The 16,095-nt window shown below is 53.4% G+C and overlaps 1 protein-coding gene across 1 annotated transcript; it reads right to left on the reverse strand.

The window, feature by feature from the left end:
* Positions 1-16: 16 nt before the first annotated feature.
* Positions 17-16,093, reverse strand: LOC308225819 (histidine--tRNA ligase, cytoplasmic-like). The gene is made up of 13 exons (XM_080626977.1): positions 16,002-16,093; positions 15,138-15,227; positions 12,966-13,085; positions 12,721-12,816; positions 11,843-11,968; positions 7,371-7,478; positions 5,794-5,892; positions 5,276-5,369; positions 5,040-5,167; positions 4,715-4,957; positions 3,696-3,812; positions 2,914-3,060; positions 17-2,020 (listed from the first exon to the last, which is right to left on the reverse strand). The coding sequence occupies exons 1-13, from the start codon at positions 16,077-16,079 to the stop codon at positions 1,961-1,963; spliced, it is 1,506 nt and encodes a 501-aa protein (XP_080483103.1). The 5' UTR covers positions 16,080-16,093; the 3' UTR covers positions 17-1,960.
* Positions 16,094-16,095: the final 2 nt, after the last annotated feature.

A 16,095-nucleotide genomic window follows, 5' to 3' on the forward strand; every position in this document is an offset into this window, starting at 1 on the left:
CCTCCCAACAACTGGGGGTATCCCAAACCCGTGGAGCAACTGCAAGGCCCAGCACCCACCAGCATGTGGAGGAGCAAATGGTGAAGCCCTCTGCCTTAAGGAAAAGAGAAGAGCCTCTTGGCAATGCACACCCAAAGCACTACCCTACCCACTGTCCAAGCCTGCGCCACAGGGTGAAGTCCAGCAACACAAGGCCAGGTCGGACACAGGGGCTTGGAGCAAGCTGCTCTAGTGGAAGGTGTCCCTGCCCGTGGCAGGGGTTGGAGCTGGATGAGCTTTAAGGTCTCTTCCAACCCAAACCAGTCTGCGATTCTATGACACCAGCACCTGCCCTATGGCTGCCTGAGAGCCAAGACACAGGGAGCAGTTGGCTGCAGAGATGAAGTGACCCATCACAGGCAAGCTGGGACCCCAACACAGCCAACCCTCTTCTACCAGACCCTCCTCTGGCTTCTGAGGACACCAAGCATGGTCTGGACACACCAATATCACAAAGCTTCAGCTCATTAAACACTGCAAAGACTCACTGGGGCTTCTGAAACTGTTTGCTGAGCGGGATTAACCCGAGCTCAGGCTACAGCGCACCTTGGCTGCTCCTCCACCTCCTGCATCTCCAGCTGCAGCCCCAAGCGGTGGCACCTTCCCACCTGCAAGGGGTTTTGTCCTCCCTGCGGACAGAAAACACCTTTGGGCGGGCACCCCTCTAGGGGGAATCTCTGCTGAATGGGCGCAGGAAGCTCGGCCACGCACCGCAGGGCGCCGGGCACAGCCCCAGGGCAGGGTCCCCGCTCCGGCTCCTCCGCTCCCTGCAGGTTCCAGGGAGTGGCAGGACCTGGCTCTGCCCCGGCGGAGCCCACCCGAGCCCGCAGCCCCCGGGCAGGCGCTACCGGGGCTTCACCGTCACCCCCGAGGGGCAGCCCCGCCTCACGGCAGGTGGGATGGAACCAGGCTCGGGGCCGGCGCCGGGACCCCCCGCCCCTGGGCTCCCCTTCGGAACCCCCCCAACGACGCCTACCTCGATCTCCATCGCAGCCGCTCCTGCTCCTCCTCGCCGCCCGGACCAGGCTCTGGAAGGTTCCAGCACCGCCCATCGCATAGCATCGCACCGCCCCGGGCGGGGACCCGACTGCAACGCCCGCCCCGCCGGGGTGCAGCGATCCTCTCCCCAAGCTCGGCTCTCGCTGCCTTCCCACGCCTGGAAGTCGCGGAGGAGAGAACTGACGTAGTGCGAGGCATGGAGCTGGGCGAGATGCGGGGCAGCATCGAAGGGAAGCTGGGGATGAGGGGCCCCCGAGTCACCCCAGGGACCCGTTTCACCCGTGGGGAGCCCAGCTCCTGGCTGGTGGGAGCTTTGCTCTGCACATGGTGCAGTGGTGGGAGTTGGAGGTGAGGAAGAACAAAGGCAGCTGAAGAGGCATCCACCATGACATTTAAACCCTAGCTCCTGCTCAGCAAGGCAGGGGAGCAAATCCCTGCCCCTGGCAAGAAGTAAGGATGAGAAGCACAGAGTGGGAGAGACAGGTTTATTATGTTTCTGGGAGCAGTGCTTTTACATGTTGCTCAGGATAAGGTCACCTCCCTGCAGCCAGAGCAGAGGGACAGGGCAGGACGCTGATTCAAAGCGACAGGAACAAGAAGCTGCAGCCAAGCCCCTGGGGTCTGCTGACAGCACAGGGCTCCAAATGTCACCACGGAACTCCACGGGTCACCACAGCCACCACAGCATTTGCCAGAGCTACTCAAAAACATCCTTCCAGCAACATACTCAAGGGCCAGGGCATGTCACAGGAGTCAGTGCAGCCTCTCTGCTCCCAATAGGAAAAGGAGGGCATGAGACAAGAATAAATACAGCGTTCAAAGGCCCCCCTGCCCCTGTTGCTCCATGGGCTGGTGAAGGTATTTACAGGAGGCAGTCTGTCAGCCAGAATCCAACAAACGAGTAGACACATACAGAAGGGGCTTAGGGACAGCTCGTTCGCATCCTGATCTCTTCAACCAGGCTCTCCCGGCGAACATTGACCTGCACGGGGAGAGCACAAAGTTGTTTCAATACAACACAAGCAGCTTGATGGATCGTGACCTTCCCTGCTCCCACAGGGATGGCTGGCACTGCACTGTGGCCCTGTGGTCACACCACGATGCTGTCACCAGTGCCACTGCAGGGCTCAGTGGGCTGCAGCACATGTGGAGTGACTCCATCAGAGCAAGTACCTGCCTACAACCTGCCAAGCCCTCTTCTGCCCACCATCATGAGAGTGATGCTCTTCCCACTCCTTCCCACTGGTTCCAAAGCCAAGACCGGTGCATACATAGCACCAGTCCCACATATTCCAAGAGGGCACCTCCTGGAACTTCAGCATTGGTCCCATGCCCTAGATGGAATGCACAAGCAGTCATACATGGAATCACACCTCCGTGTTCCAGTCTCCAGAACTGAGGAATATCTGGGAGTTCAAGGAGGCTGCATGATGGCAAACTGCTCCACAGCTCTAGGAAACTGTGTGGGGTGAGGAGCTGGAACATGAGGTGTTACAGAAGTCTGTGGAGAGACCTCTCCTTGAAAAGATCTAATGAGAAGCCACTGTGTAACATCCTGACAGCCTGTTAATAGGGTGCTTGGTGGCAGACACCAGGGCATGTGCTCCACACAAAAGCACGATGGGCTGAGGAAACTCACCCAGCCTCCTAAAGTGCACCCACAAGTCCACCACCATCAGTCCACAGCCCTCACCTCGAGTTTGCCAGTCCCCTTTGAGCACTACACTCGGAATACGGGCCAGCAAAGCCACCTTGCAGTGTACAGCCTGAGGGCACCAGTGCAGAGAGGCACAGATGGGGCTGGAAGGCTGACCTGAGCCGGGATGAAGGGTCAAAGAGCTGATCCCCCTCACACCAACCTGCCCTGGGCCTCACCTCCTCCCTGGTTGCCACTACCCGCAGCTTGACGACTCCATCCTTGAGCTCCTGCTCACCCACAATGGCAACAAGAGGGATGCCAGTGTCCTCACAGTACTGCAGCTGATTCAGCAGTTTGGGGTTCTTCTTGTAGAGCACTTCTGCCTGGAAGAGAACCAGAGAATAGCACCATAATTTGTGGACCTGCTTGAGTGAGTCCAGAGGAGGCCACGGAGATGCTGAGGGCTGGAGCAGCTCTGCTCTGGAGCCAGGCTGAGAGAGCTGAGCTGGGTCAGCCTGGAGAAGAGCAGGCTCCTTAAGGGGAGACCTTAGAGCAGCTCCAGTGCCTAAAGGGGCTACAGGAAACCTGGAGAGGGGCTTTGGACAAGGGCCTGTAGGGACAGGACAAGGGGCAGTGGCAGAAAACAGCCCAGGCTCCTTCCTGGCCCCACTTTCCCTTGCAAGGCTCCACTTTTTTTGGTGTTTTTTTTGGGAACAGCATGGTATTCCAGCCATGACCACACAGCAGGGGCTGGAGTGCTGCCTGCTTTCGGAATATGCCTTGAGATAACAGATACAGAGCAGCCCCTGCAGTGTTACCGGGCTACCAAGTCATGCTGCCCAGACCTTCCTGAACACCTGATTCAAGACACCAAGAAGAGGCAGGCTCCATTCAGGAAGCCCATCTGCTGCCCACGGTCTCCCTGCGACTCCTTCCTTCCAAAGCAAAACCAGATCTGGTCCATCCCTGGCACAGGGTGGACCAGGCAGCTCCTGACTTTGCCATCACCTGGTCATACCTTGATTCCAGCATCCCACAGCTCAGCAATGAGCTTCAGCCGCTCTTCCAGGAGCTTCTTTTGGGCAGAGGCCACCAGCACCTGTGTCTCTGTTGTCCTGATCTTCTCCTCAGAGGCCTAGGGCAGGGACAAGACTCAAAAGATGCCCTGGACATACAGAGGTATCTGAGACCCTTGTAGCAGAACAGGTCACCACCCCAGACCCATCAATTCAGCAGTGAAGAGGATCAGGCTCAGTGAGAAGCATCAACTCAGGAGAGTCAGGGAGGCCCCACAGACCCCATCCTGAAGCAGAACCTCATCTTTTGTTATTATTCCATGATGGAAGCTTAACACCAACCTCCCTCTCGCACTGCAGGTGCACACAGACTGGAGCATGTACTGAGAATGAGCAGTTTCCCTACCAGCTTCTGCATAGAAGCTGCTCCTCCACACCCAAGGGCCTCCCAGATACTTGCTCCAAGTAGCTTAGGAGCAGCAAGTCTGGAAGACCCCAGACCAGCTAAGCTGGTGACTATGGGTTAGATCAACAGCAGCAAGCTGAGATGCTGCAGTGCTGTCAGGAGCTGGCTGCTCTCAAGGCAGATGCTGGATACTCAAAGTGGCGTTTTCTTGCTGCTGCTTTCACTGAAGGGACAAGCCTTGAAAAGGTCACCTGCAGAGGAACAAACCTGGCCAGGACTGGAGGTGGTGGAGGAAGAATTCAGTTTTCACTTAGAAAACCTGGATGTGTTTGGCTTCCAGGAGAGGTCTCTCCACAACAGGGTTCTGGGGGAGGGAAATGTGCAGCAGCATTTTGGGAGCCTACAAAGACCCATCTAACAGTCAAGCCAGAGAAAATTGGAGCTTATGTCCTGGTTCTGACTCCTGCTTCAGATCACATTAGGGGCCTGCCTGGCTTTTCCTTCAAAGACTGCAGCAAGAAAGGCTCACTTCAGCACTGCCGGACTAGGGGTACATGGGGAAGATGTAAATCCTTGGTCCTTCTCTATTCTTAGTTGAGTAGTAAAGATACCAACCTCCACTCTCTGCTCCAGGATGGAGAAGATCCGCTCGATCCCAATGCTGACCCCCACGCAGGGCACCTTCCGTCCCTTGGGATCGAACATCCCCACCAGCCCGTCATAGCGGCCGCCTCCAGCCACGCTCCCAACGCTCACGGGCTCCTCCACGTGCTCGTTCTCCTGCTGCAGCAGCACAGCCTCAAAGATCACCCCCGTGTAATAGTCCAGGCCCCGCGCCAGGCTCAGGTCAAACGAGATCTGCAGGGCACAAGGGAAAACCCATCACTGCCTGCACTCAGGGGGGCTGGGCTGTGCCCCTCCCGCTCCTGCCCCTCCTCACCTTCCCTGTGATGCCAAACAGGGTCAGGTACTCAAAGAGCAGCTTCATATCCCCCAGCCCCTCCTTGGCCAGCTTGTTCTGGGACAGCTTTGGGTCCTGGAGCAGCCGCTCAATCAGCTCCAGGCCACCTGTGGGAATGAGACTCTGTTAACAGAGTTAACAGCACCTCTGTGTCCTCAACCCTCTCTGCCTTGCCTGGAAGAGCAAAGCCAAGGGCTCAACCCCACAGTGCTCACCGTGAAGCTGGACGTACTCCCCGATGTGATCCGCAGCCTCGGGAGAAAGCCCCTTCTCCCCTACCATCTCGCTCCTCACTTCTTCCCATGGCACCTGTGGGGGGAGAGAAGAGCATCAGCCACAGCTCCAGGGATGTGGTCTCTCCTGGGGAAGGTCTCTGGTGATCCTGCCTAATACAGATGAACAGACACATCTCCCCTCAACAGATCTTTATAAAGGAGAACCCCATCAGAGTCAGTGTAGTTAAGAGGTACATGAGAGAAGCAGCAGGTCGAATGCTCTAAGAGGATGGCCATACTCCATTTCTTGTACCTCTCTGTCTGGTTGTACCCCAACCCTGCAGTCAGCAAAACTGCCCAGAAACCTGAAGCCCCAGGACAAATGCTCTGGGTTTGATTTCTGGCCAGAACCAAACATCCAAGCCAGCTCTCCCAGCCCATGTTGAGAGCAGTCCAGGGGGCAGAGCCTCACTGCCAGTCCAGCAGCAGCACATGCAGCCCATGGCTCCATCCCATACCTTGTCCAGTTTGTCCACGCTGGAGCAGATCGTTCGGAACTTGCTGTCAGGGACACCACAAACCGCAAACATCCCATCAAGGATGCACCGATCATTGACCTGAGAGAGAGGGAGCAAATCATTCACTGTAACTCAAGCAGATGCTTCAGCTGGGTCCAGTTTCTCTCCTCTGTTTTCAAGTGTGAAAGAGAAACCAGCAGATCTCTGCCAAGATTTTTTGCTGTTTGGAATTTCTCTTCCCCATTCCCAGGGAGCAGAGCTGCTTCTCTGCCCACAGCTGACCACTGCCCACCCTGGGCAGGGCTATCACGTTCTCCTTCTAGAGCCACACACACCTCCACTCTAACAGAGAAGAAAGTCCAGTGTTGCCTATGAGTCCTCTCACGTGGACAGAAACAGGCAACGGAGATGAATTCAGTGTTATCCTGCTCTCTCAGTGTAAGAACAAAGGGACATCTGATCGTGTTAAAACCTCGCTAAGGAATTTTGTTTCATTCTTTTTTGATAGTATAGTGAATGCCAGAGTTTAATTATGCTCTGTAATAGCAGGTAATTGAGGCCAGAGGCTCAGCTGGATTCAACATCTCCATGGTTACTGAGAACATCTACAATTAAATTAGATGGAAACAAAGACTGCTCAGGAGTCTGTAATCCTCCAGCATCAACATGAACCAGACAGTGCCTCATGGAAGACAAGAACAGCAGCAGGCAGGTTATTCTGCTGTCCCCATTGCAGGGGTGCCTCCTCATCCTCAAAGGCATCCTCTTTCACCACTGCCCAAACACACAGTAGCTGGACAGGCAGCTCCTCTGCACAGCGCTTAGCTCATCCCACACAGGTTCAAGAGCAGGTAACTGCCTCCCTGCCCAGTGGGGGCTACAGAGAGGAGCACAACACCCAGCCCACACTGCTCACCTCCTCTGAAGAGCCCAGCAACAACCCAGGTCTGGGTCCCTCTCAGAGATCCACCAGCCTCTTGCACATCACACACTCCTTCCCATCGCTCTCCTACTGCTGTACCCCCTTCCCCATCCTGCCTGACCTGCACACCCAGCACCATTTGCTGCCACACCAAGACAAGAGAGGTGCTTTAAAGCAAATGGCTCAATCCACAGCAGGGCATGACTTCTGGAAAACACCTCAGCCCCAGAATGGACTTGGTGGGAAGGCAGGAGCCTGCAGAGAACACACTGCACACACTGACCAGATGTCCCTACTAAGGGGACATCGAGAGCTGGGACAAGGATCCTGGGCCAGAGCCTGTGTTTTACTGCAGGCAGTGAACATGACAGTTACCCTGTTACTTGGCCACTGGACGTTTTGCAGGGGACTGTGGTTAGTGCTAAAGAGAACTCTGCTACTGCAGCCTCAGAAACCTCCCTGCATTCCCAGCTGAAGGCAAGTTTGAGCTGAGGTCCAGCCTTTCAGCATATGCACCAGGTGAGGCAGAGGCAGGATGAGCTTCTGGATCAGGCTTTAGTGGGCTTTAAGAGTGGGAATAGGTACTGCTGCATTAACCACAACAGCAGTGACCATTGCTTCCCACTGTGACACAGAGAAACCTGCTGAGTCTCACCTTGATGAGGAAGTCCCCGAGCTGCAGGTCACTCAGGATCTCGTGCACGATCTTCAGGCACTCGGCATCGGGAATCATGGGGTCGAACTGCCCGGCGATGTCGAAGTCCTGGGAACAGGAAAGGCGGTGAGCAACTCAGCACTACTGCTGTGGCTGCAGCAATACAGCTTCAGCTCTTCTGTTAACAGCAGTTTGCTTACAAAAAGCAACAGAAATGGGGTGTAAGGGAGGACTGGCTTTCACTGATAGGATCCAGAAGGAACAGGATGTGGGCTTATAGAATCATAGAATAGTTAGGGTTGGAAAGGAACTTAAGATCATCTAGTTCCAACCCCCCTGCCATGGGCAGGGACACCCCACACTAAACCATGGCACCCAAGGCCTCATCCAACCTGGCCTTGTACACCGCCAAGGATGGAGCATTCACAACCTCCCTGGGCAACCCATTCCAGTGCCTCACCACCCTTACAGTAAAGAATTTCTTCCTTATATCCAATCTAAACTTCCCCTGTTTAAGTTTGAACCCGTTACCCCTTGTCCTGTCACTACAGTCCCTGATGAAGAGTCCCTCCCCAGCATCCTTGTAGGCCCCCTTCAGATACTGGAAGACTGCTCTGAGGTCTCCACGCAGCCTTCTCTTCTCCAGGCTGAACAGCCCCAACTTTCTCAGCTTATCTTCATACAGGAGGTGCTCCAGTCCCCTGATCATCCTCGTGGCCTCCTCTGGACTTGTTCCAACAGTTCCATGTCCTTTTTATGTTGAAGACACCAGAACTGCACACAGTACTCCAAGTGAGGTCTCACGGGAGCAGAGTAGAGGGGCAGGATCACCTCCTTTGACCTGCTGGTCACACTCCTTTGGATGCAGCCCAGGATATGGTTCCTTTCTGGGCTGCGAGCGCACACTGCAGCTGGCTCATGTTCATTTTTTCATCGACCAACACCCCCAAGTCCTTCTCTGCAGGGCTGCTCTGAATCTCTTCTCTGCCCAACCTGTAGCTGTGCCTGGGATTGCTCCAACCCACGTGTAGGACCTTGCACTTGGCATGGTTAAACTTCATCAGGTTGGCATCAGCCCACCTCACAAGTGTGTCCAGGTCCCTCTGGATGGCATCCCTTCCCTCCGGCGTATCAACCGAACCACACAGCTTGGTGTCATTGGCAAACTTGCTGAGGGCGCACTCAATCCCACTCTCCATGTCACCGACAAAGATGTTGAACAAGAGAGGTCCCAACACCGATCCCTGAGGGACACCACTCGTTACCAGTCTCCAGCCGGACATGAAGCCATTGACCACAACTCTTTACGTGCAGCCATCCAGCCAGTTCTTTATCCACCGAGTGGTCCATCTATCAAATTGATGTCTCTCCAATTTAGAGACAAGAATGTCATGTGGGACAGTGTCGAGCGCTTTGCACAAGTCCAGGTAGATGACATCAACTGCTCTGCCCTGTCCATCAGTTCCGTAGCCCCATCATAGAAGGCCACCAAATTGGTCAGGCAGGATTTCCCCTTAGTGAAGCCATGCTGGCTGTCACCAAGCACCTCCTTGTTTTTCATGTGCCTTAGCATTTCTTCCAGGAGAATCTGCTCCAAGAGTTTGCCAGGCACAGAGGTGAGACTGACTGGTCTGTAATTCCCCGGGTCATCCATTTTCCCCTTCTTGAAAATGGGGGTTATATTTCCCTTTTTCCAGTCGTCGGGAACTTCACCTGACTGCCATGATTTTTCAAATATGATGGCCAGTGGCTTAGCAACTTCATTCGCCAGCTCCTTCAGGACCCGTGGATGGATGTTGCCAGGTCCCATGGACTTGTGTATGTTTAGATTTTTAAGATGGTCTCGAACCAGATCCACTCCTACAGTGGGCCTAGGGTCTTCATTCTCACAGTCCCTGCATTCACCTTCCAAGACTTGGGTGGTGCAGTCAGAGACTTTGCCAGTGAAGACCAAGGCAAAGAAGTCATTAAGAACCTCAGCCTTCTCCAAATCTTGGGTAGCCAGTTCTCCCGATATCTTCCGAAGGGGGCCTACGTTGTCCCTAGTCTGTCTTTTACTCACTATGTACCTATAGAATCCCTTCCTATTATCCTTAACATCCCTAGCCAAGTTCAATTCTAACTGGGCCTTAGCCTTCCTCACCTGGTCCCTAGCTTCCCGCACAGCATCCTCTTTCACTAAGGGCAGCTGTGCTCTTGTGTCCATAGAATTGAAAAAGAGTTTGCACACTGTGTCATAGACAGTGGAGACAGCTTCATAGAATTCCAGACTGGTTTGGGCTGGAAGAGACCTTAAAGCTCAGCCAGTTCCAATCCTCTGCCACAGGCAGGGACGCCTTCCACTAGAGCAGCTTGCTCCAAGCCCCTGTGTCCAACCTGGCCTTGAACACTGCCAGGGATGGGGCAGCTTCTCTGGGCACCCTGTGCCAGTGCCTCAGCACCCTCACAGGGAAGAGCTTCTGCCTAAGAGCTCATCTCAGTCTCCCCTCTGGCAGGTTAAAGCCATTCCCCTTGGCCTGTCCCTACAGGCCCTTGTCCAAAGCCCCTCTCTGGCTTTCTTGTAGCCCCTTTAGGCACTGGAGCTGCTCTAAGGTCTCCCCTTAAGGACCCTTCTCTTCTCCAGGCTGAATCAGCCCAGCTCTCTCAGCCTGGCTCCAGAGCAGAGCTGCTCCATCACTCTCCAGTTTGCAAGAAGCTGTTCTGCTTCTCCCTGCTTTCTGTTTCTGGACATGTGTGACCTGCTCCTTGCCTCTGGCACAGCACTTTACACAGTGTGTGATACACTTTGAAACAGAGATCCTTGAAAAAACAACAGAAAGAAGACAGCAGAGCAATCAGCAGCAGTAAATAAATAGAACAAAGGAACCAGGAAAGGGAGAAAACTAATTATTTGGTATGACCTAAATGCAAAATGTGTCATTTTCATTCTTAAGATGTTCTTTTTTTAATACACATGCCAGTCAAGTTAATGACCAGGGAAGAAGACAAGCGAAGGGTTCTCAATTGAGGCAAACCCCAAAGTTTCAACTGCCAAGACAGAAAAAGAGATCATAAAGCCTGAGTGGTCTCCACCAGAGACTCCCCGATGAAAAAGCACATAGAGCTAAAGCCCAACAGCAAGGTGTGTGCATAGCCTGTGACTGGAAAATAGCAAAGACAACATCAATGTTCTGAGAGAAATAAACCACAGAAGCAACAAGAGACCTTCTATTTGACCCCCCTTTATGAATCCCAAAATGCAACATCTTCAATGAGATTTTGAGTACAAGAACAGTTTTCATTAAGTGAGTGAATTTCCATATGGTTCTACCAAGCTTCCAAAAGAAACCAGGGCAATGGAGGAGGAAACAGATCACATCAGTTAGTCCCCAAGCAGCTGAGTGCAGGAAAGGCTGATGCAATCCCTGTGGAAGTTGGGCAAGGGCTAGTTCAGTCAGGGAAGTGCCGCTACCACTATATGTGACACAGGTGAAATGACACTGAAAAACCCAGCCAAGGGCTGCGGAATTCTGTTTAGGAAAAGATGCAGAAACATCTTTTCTAGGCTAAGCAAAGAAGGGAAGCATCTCCATGGAGAGAAGGTAAGGGATGATTTATGTGGCCTAAAGAGGGGAAGATTTCAGATAAATAGTCTCAAATATTTATCTGGGACACAGGAAGAATCCATATCAAGGGATGACAGTTCACTTCTCCTTGTGCCAGTGCAGCTCTTTAGTAGCTATCAAACACAAGGAAGTTTAGCCTGGATACTGAGGGCTATTTCTAGCTATCCTAGGAGTGAGATCTTGGAACAGTCTTTCAGGTGAGACAGCAGTCAGAGTGGTCTGGAAATGGGAATTCACCAAGCTGGAGCTGGAAGGTATCCACAGGGTACAATGGAACAGGAACAGTCTCAAACAGGAATCTGTTTACAATATGAGGCCCTGGGAACTGCTAGTACAGTGGAACAAATCCATTCCTTGAGGCTACCACACTTGTCTGAGAAAGCCACAAAGGAAATTGCTTTCTTACCTGTTCTGTAATTTGGCCTCTGGGTTTTTCCCCTCCTTTAAGTACAGATTGACTAAGCAGAGGATAGAAGTAGCGCATGCTAAGCTGAGGTGCTAGCCTGGTTCATGTGTCCTGCTACGCACCCAGGAGTTCAACTGCTGCTGGATCAGAAGGAAACTCTTCCCCCTCCACCTGGCTGGCAAGAACTGTGGGATGTAGCAAGGAGCTGCTGTGAAGCAGGCTGACACCTGGGGCACCTAGGAGCTGTATTACACAGGCCCTCCTACACCAGCACCCTGTGTCACAGCCATCCTCACTCTGCCATTCCCAAGCTGTTTTTCAGACCAATAAGGGCACATTAAAAAGCAGATGAGTGGATTCTCCTTAGCTTTCCACAGCAGGTAACCCAGCCTTTGGTGCTGGGTCCCCACAAGCACTGCCCAGCCTCCCTCAGCAGTGTCTCTGTCAGTGGCCAAACTCACACACTGGTAGAACTCCCGGTAGCGGCCCCTGGTCATGGCTGGGTTGTCTCTCCTGTAGACCTTGGCAATGTGATAGCGCTTGATGTTGGTGATCTTGTTCATTGCCAGATAGCGAGCGAAGGGCACCTGGGATGGTTGGGCTAAGGATTGAAGAGAGAGGGATCACCCCACCCAGTTATCAGTCACAGGCAGTGCTGGGTGCTCGCTATCTCCCCAACACCCAGCACAGTGTGTGGCACACACCCTGGGACAAAGCAACTGCTGAGAGATGGATGGATTTTCCATAGCTCCTAAGGTCTCCACAATCGCCCAAGACCTGGCCTGTACATGCTGCCATTAATCATAGAATCAGAGTGGTTTGGGTTGGAAGAGATCTTAAAGCTTACCCAGTTCCAACCCCCTGCCACAAGCAGGGACACCTTCCACTTGAGCAGCTTGTTCCAAGCCCCTGTGTCCAACCTGGCCTTGAACACTGCCAGGGATGGGGCAGCCACAGCTTCTCTGGGCACCCTGGGCCAGAGCCTCAGCACCCTCACAGGGAAGAACTTCTGCCTAAGAGCTCATCTCAGTCTCCCCTCTGGCAGGTTAAAGCCATTCCCCTTGTCCTCTTCCTACAGGCCCTTGTCCAAAGCCCCTCTCCAGCTTTCCTGTAGCCCCTTAAGACACTGGAAGCATTGCTTCATTGAAGAAACATAAATAACTGAACAAGTTTCCTGCACCCACTGAACCACACTGCCTGCTCAGGCTCTCTCTGTCAGGATGGGGTCAGAACAAAAAGACCATCCTCCCTCCTCCTCCCCTACCCACTGGACAGCACGGCCCCAAAAGGAGGGCAGCAAAGGTGATGAGCCCCCTCAGCACTGGCTATGGCAGGATACTGTCAGGTCATAGCGCAGGGACAGCAGCTCTCCTCCTTGATCTTTCAGATCATAGATGAGCTTCGAGTCTTCACCGTATTTCCCTGTTAGTGTCTCCTACAACAAAAGGACACACAAACAAACAGCATCTTCAGTGACAGGGAAGACACCTGGAGATGGAAGAATAAAACTCAGCCCTCAACACATCACAGGCTTTTAACTGCAGGATCCTCATCAGCTCAGCAACCTGCTGTGTCCTCGCTCACCTTCAGCTCAAACACTGGTGTATCAATGACTTCTGCTCCATGGCGCTTGAAGCAGGAGATAATTGCATTGAAGACCCTCTCACGAATGGCCATTTGCTTGGGGCTGTAGTCCCGTGTGCCCTGGAGTGAGAGAAGGCAAAGGAGAGCAAAGAACACACTGGGTTAGAGGCAGGTAGTGGAGACAGGCTTGAGAGGCAATATGATAAGCTATCACACTGCTAATAAAACCAGACAGATCAGGTCCAGACACCAGATGTCAGGAGAAATGGTAAAAAGCAGCACTGAAAACTACTGGAAAACGTCAGGATGCAGCTCAGAAACAACCTGCCAGGGTCTGCAGAGCTTAATCTAAGTCAAGACTTTCATGTTGCAGGAAACAAAGGAGCTAACACAGACCCAGCTGTCAGCGGCTTCAATGCTTTGGAGTGTGACAGTGCAACTCAGATCTGCTCACAGCTCTGAACACAATGTCAGCCAGACCCCTGCAAAACCAGCCACATCGAGAGGTGGAATCAGAGGGCAGGCACATTTTGGAGCCATGGAACAACTCCACAGCTTCCAAACACACATAAAGAGAAATTGTCTGTTCAAAGTGTGATGTCTGTGAAATACCCATTTGCTGTTCACTGGGATGTGCTCCCTTTTAATTCCTTCACCGTTCAGAGTCACTGCGTTATTTCAGTGACCACCTTTAGGCTCTCAGCAACATGTAGATCACTGTAGACTAACCAGACCTCCCACGTGCATCTTCCAGGGGCTGGGAGTCAGGTAGGAGGAAGCAGCGAGCAGGCGCTTCCTGACACCCCACCTGCAGGTCGCACAGCGAAGAGCAGCTTCCAGCAGTACACTGACGTGGCTGAGGCAGGTGGAAACCCAAACCAGGCTTCCCTGGCACTCAGAGAGCTGTAAAATCCTCTCTCACATCTTTAAACGTAAAATACCCTTCCAGGCTTCACACCAGTTACATTTACCAAAACATACGAAGGAAATGGACAAAGGAGACAGTTTTGAGACATTTAAGTCAGTGGCATTAAACTGATTAGTTTGTCAACAAAATTCCTGTCTCCACATGGACACAGTTGATCTCTGGTCAGCTGCTAGTGATGAAAACATTAAGGCTACAAACAATTTCAACATAAATTGCACTATGGACACTATTCTCAGAGGCCTGGAGACTGAAGAGCTACCTCTGAAGGAAGGGTCCTTCTGCAAGAGGACACAAATGTCAGCAGCTGGTAAATGGGATTACCCACCTTCACTGGCTAAGGCAAGACCAAAAGCCACGAGACCTTTCATGCTCCCCCCATTTCAATATGTGCTGATCATTCCTGGCAAGCACTGCCAGGGTTTATGCTTTGCAGATCCTCCACAAGCAGCCTCACACCAGCAGAGCTGCATGTTGCAGCACCACATGCTCACCCAGTCCAGCAGCAGCTCCATCCACTCTGTCTGCATTTACAGGGAACAGGACCAGCTTAAGGATCCTTGATCCAGGAGAGCCGAAGCCTGCAGGTACTCATGGGGTCATAGAATCCCAGACTGGTTTGTGTTGGAAGGAACCTTAACTCATCCAGTTTCAACCCCTGCCATGGGCAGGGACACCTTCCACTAGAGCAGGTTGCTCCAAGCCCCATCCAACCTGGCCTTGAAACACTCCCAGGGATGGGGCAGCTTCTCTGGGCACCCTGTGCCAGCGCCTCAGCACCCTCACAGGAAAGAACTTCTGCCTAAGAGCCTATCACAATCTCCCCTTCGGCAGTTTAAAGCCATTCCCCTTTTCCTGTCCCTACAGGTCAGTGCTACAACAGCTGAAGAGTACTAACCTTTAAACTCATCAGGCAATGCAGTGTCATAACCTTATTTCAAACAGTGCAATCCCAGCAGATACGAGACCTCTCACACTGGGCAGCTACAATAACACTTGGCCAAAGGGGAATTTAGTTTTCTGACCACACCAGCTAGTGGTTGGCTAGTCACAGAAGCACCAGAAAATCTTTATGCTAGTAGGGTCTCTGAGTCAGACACTGTCAGGGGTATTTTCAACTCTCTCTCCCCTGCTGCTAAAAGGGAACAGAAATGAGAGCCCAGTCAGGCCAGTCTGTGCTGAGGTTTTGCACACACAGATGTGGGGGAGGTTGTGCACACATAGAGGTGTGTGCTGGCGGAAGTTACCTTTGGGGTCTTGAGTACAAACTTGTGTTTCCCTTCATCTCCTCCCAGCTGGGCCTTCATCTCCAGCAGCTTCGCCACCTCCTTTGCAATCTGGAAAGGGAGCAAGGAGGGAGCTGGGGGTAAACCCACCTGCCAGGCCCAGCCCACAGGCCTCCAGTACCTTCAGCCTCAGCATTCCCAGTATACCCAGACTTCCTAACATCAGTACATGCACAAATCCCAGTCTCCTACAACAGTCAGAGGGGTGCTCTCTGCTCGTCTTCAGGACTCCTCACTTCTGCTACAAGCCCCCCAGTCTCAGCACCCTCAACATCCCCATCAGTCTCTGCCTCCCACGACCTCCATTACCCTCAACATCCACTTCCCCAGTGCCCCTACCTCCCATCCCACCGGCTCCTACTATGTCCACCCAGCATCAGCAGTCTCCAGCATCCTCCTCTCAATCCTGACATCCTAAGCCTCTCTTTCCTAAACCTAACACCAGTATCACCACTTCCCACTCCCAGCTCTCTCCAGGGACCTCAGCCCCTCTGCTCTCCATCCCAGACCTGTGCTCCCACACCCCTTTCCCCATTGCCACTACATCCAGCCCAGCAACACCAACACCAGCACTCCCAGTTCCCTCAGCACCTGAGCCCAGCAACCACACCCCAATCACAGCAGCCCCCTCTCCAGCCCAGCACCAGTACCCCCAGCTCCCCAGAAACCTCCATTCCCCATCCCAGCACCCCAAGTCCGCTCCGCCCGGTCCAGCTTCCTGCTCCCAGTCACACCAGTCTCCAGCCATACTGGTCCTCCCCCATCCCCACAGCAACCCCCGAGCCCCGCCAGCTGCTCCCCGCCCCGCGCCGGGACCGCCCGCACCTCGTCGGGATCGGCCTTATCGTGCTTGAGGCGCCGCACCACCTCCGCCTGCGCCCGCACAGCCACCTCCTCCGCCATTGCCGGCCCGCGCCTG

The sequence above is a fragment of the Psittacula echo genome, assembly GCF_963264785.1.
Source record: "Psittacula echo genome assembly, chromosome: 11".
Classification (NCBI taxonomy): Eukaryota; Metazoa; Chordata; class Aves; order Psittaciformes; family Psittacidae; genus Psittacula; species Psittacula echo.

Excerpts from the sequence above, each read along its gene's own strand:
- LOC308225819 (XM_080626977.1), bottom strand. The coding sequence starts at position 16,079 with ATGGCGGAGGAGGTGGCTGTGCGGGCGCAGGCGGAGGTGGTGCGGCGC. Across the intron at positions 7,479-11,842 it reads ACCGGGAGTTCTACCAGTGT|GACTTCGACATCGCCGGGCA; the intron begins GTGAGTTTGGCC and ends TCCTGTTCCCAG. Across the intron at positions 3,061-3,695 it reads TGTGGGATGCTGGAATCAAG|GCAGAAGTGCTCTACAAGAA; the intron begins GTATGACCAGGT and ends GTTCTCTTCCAG.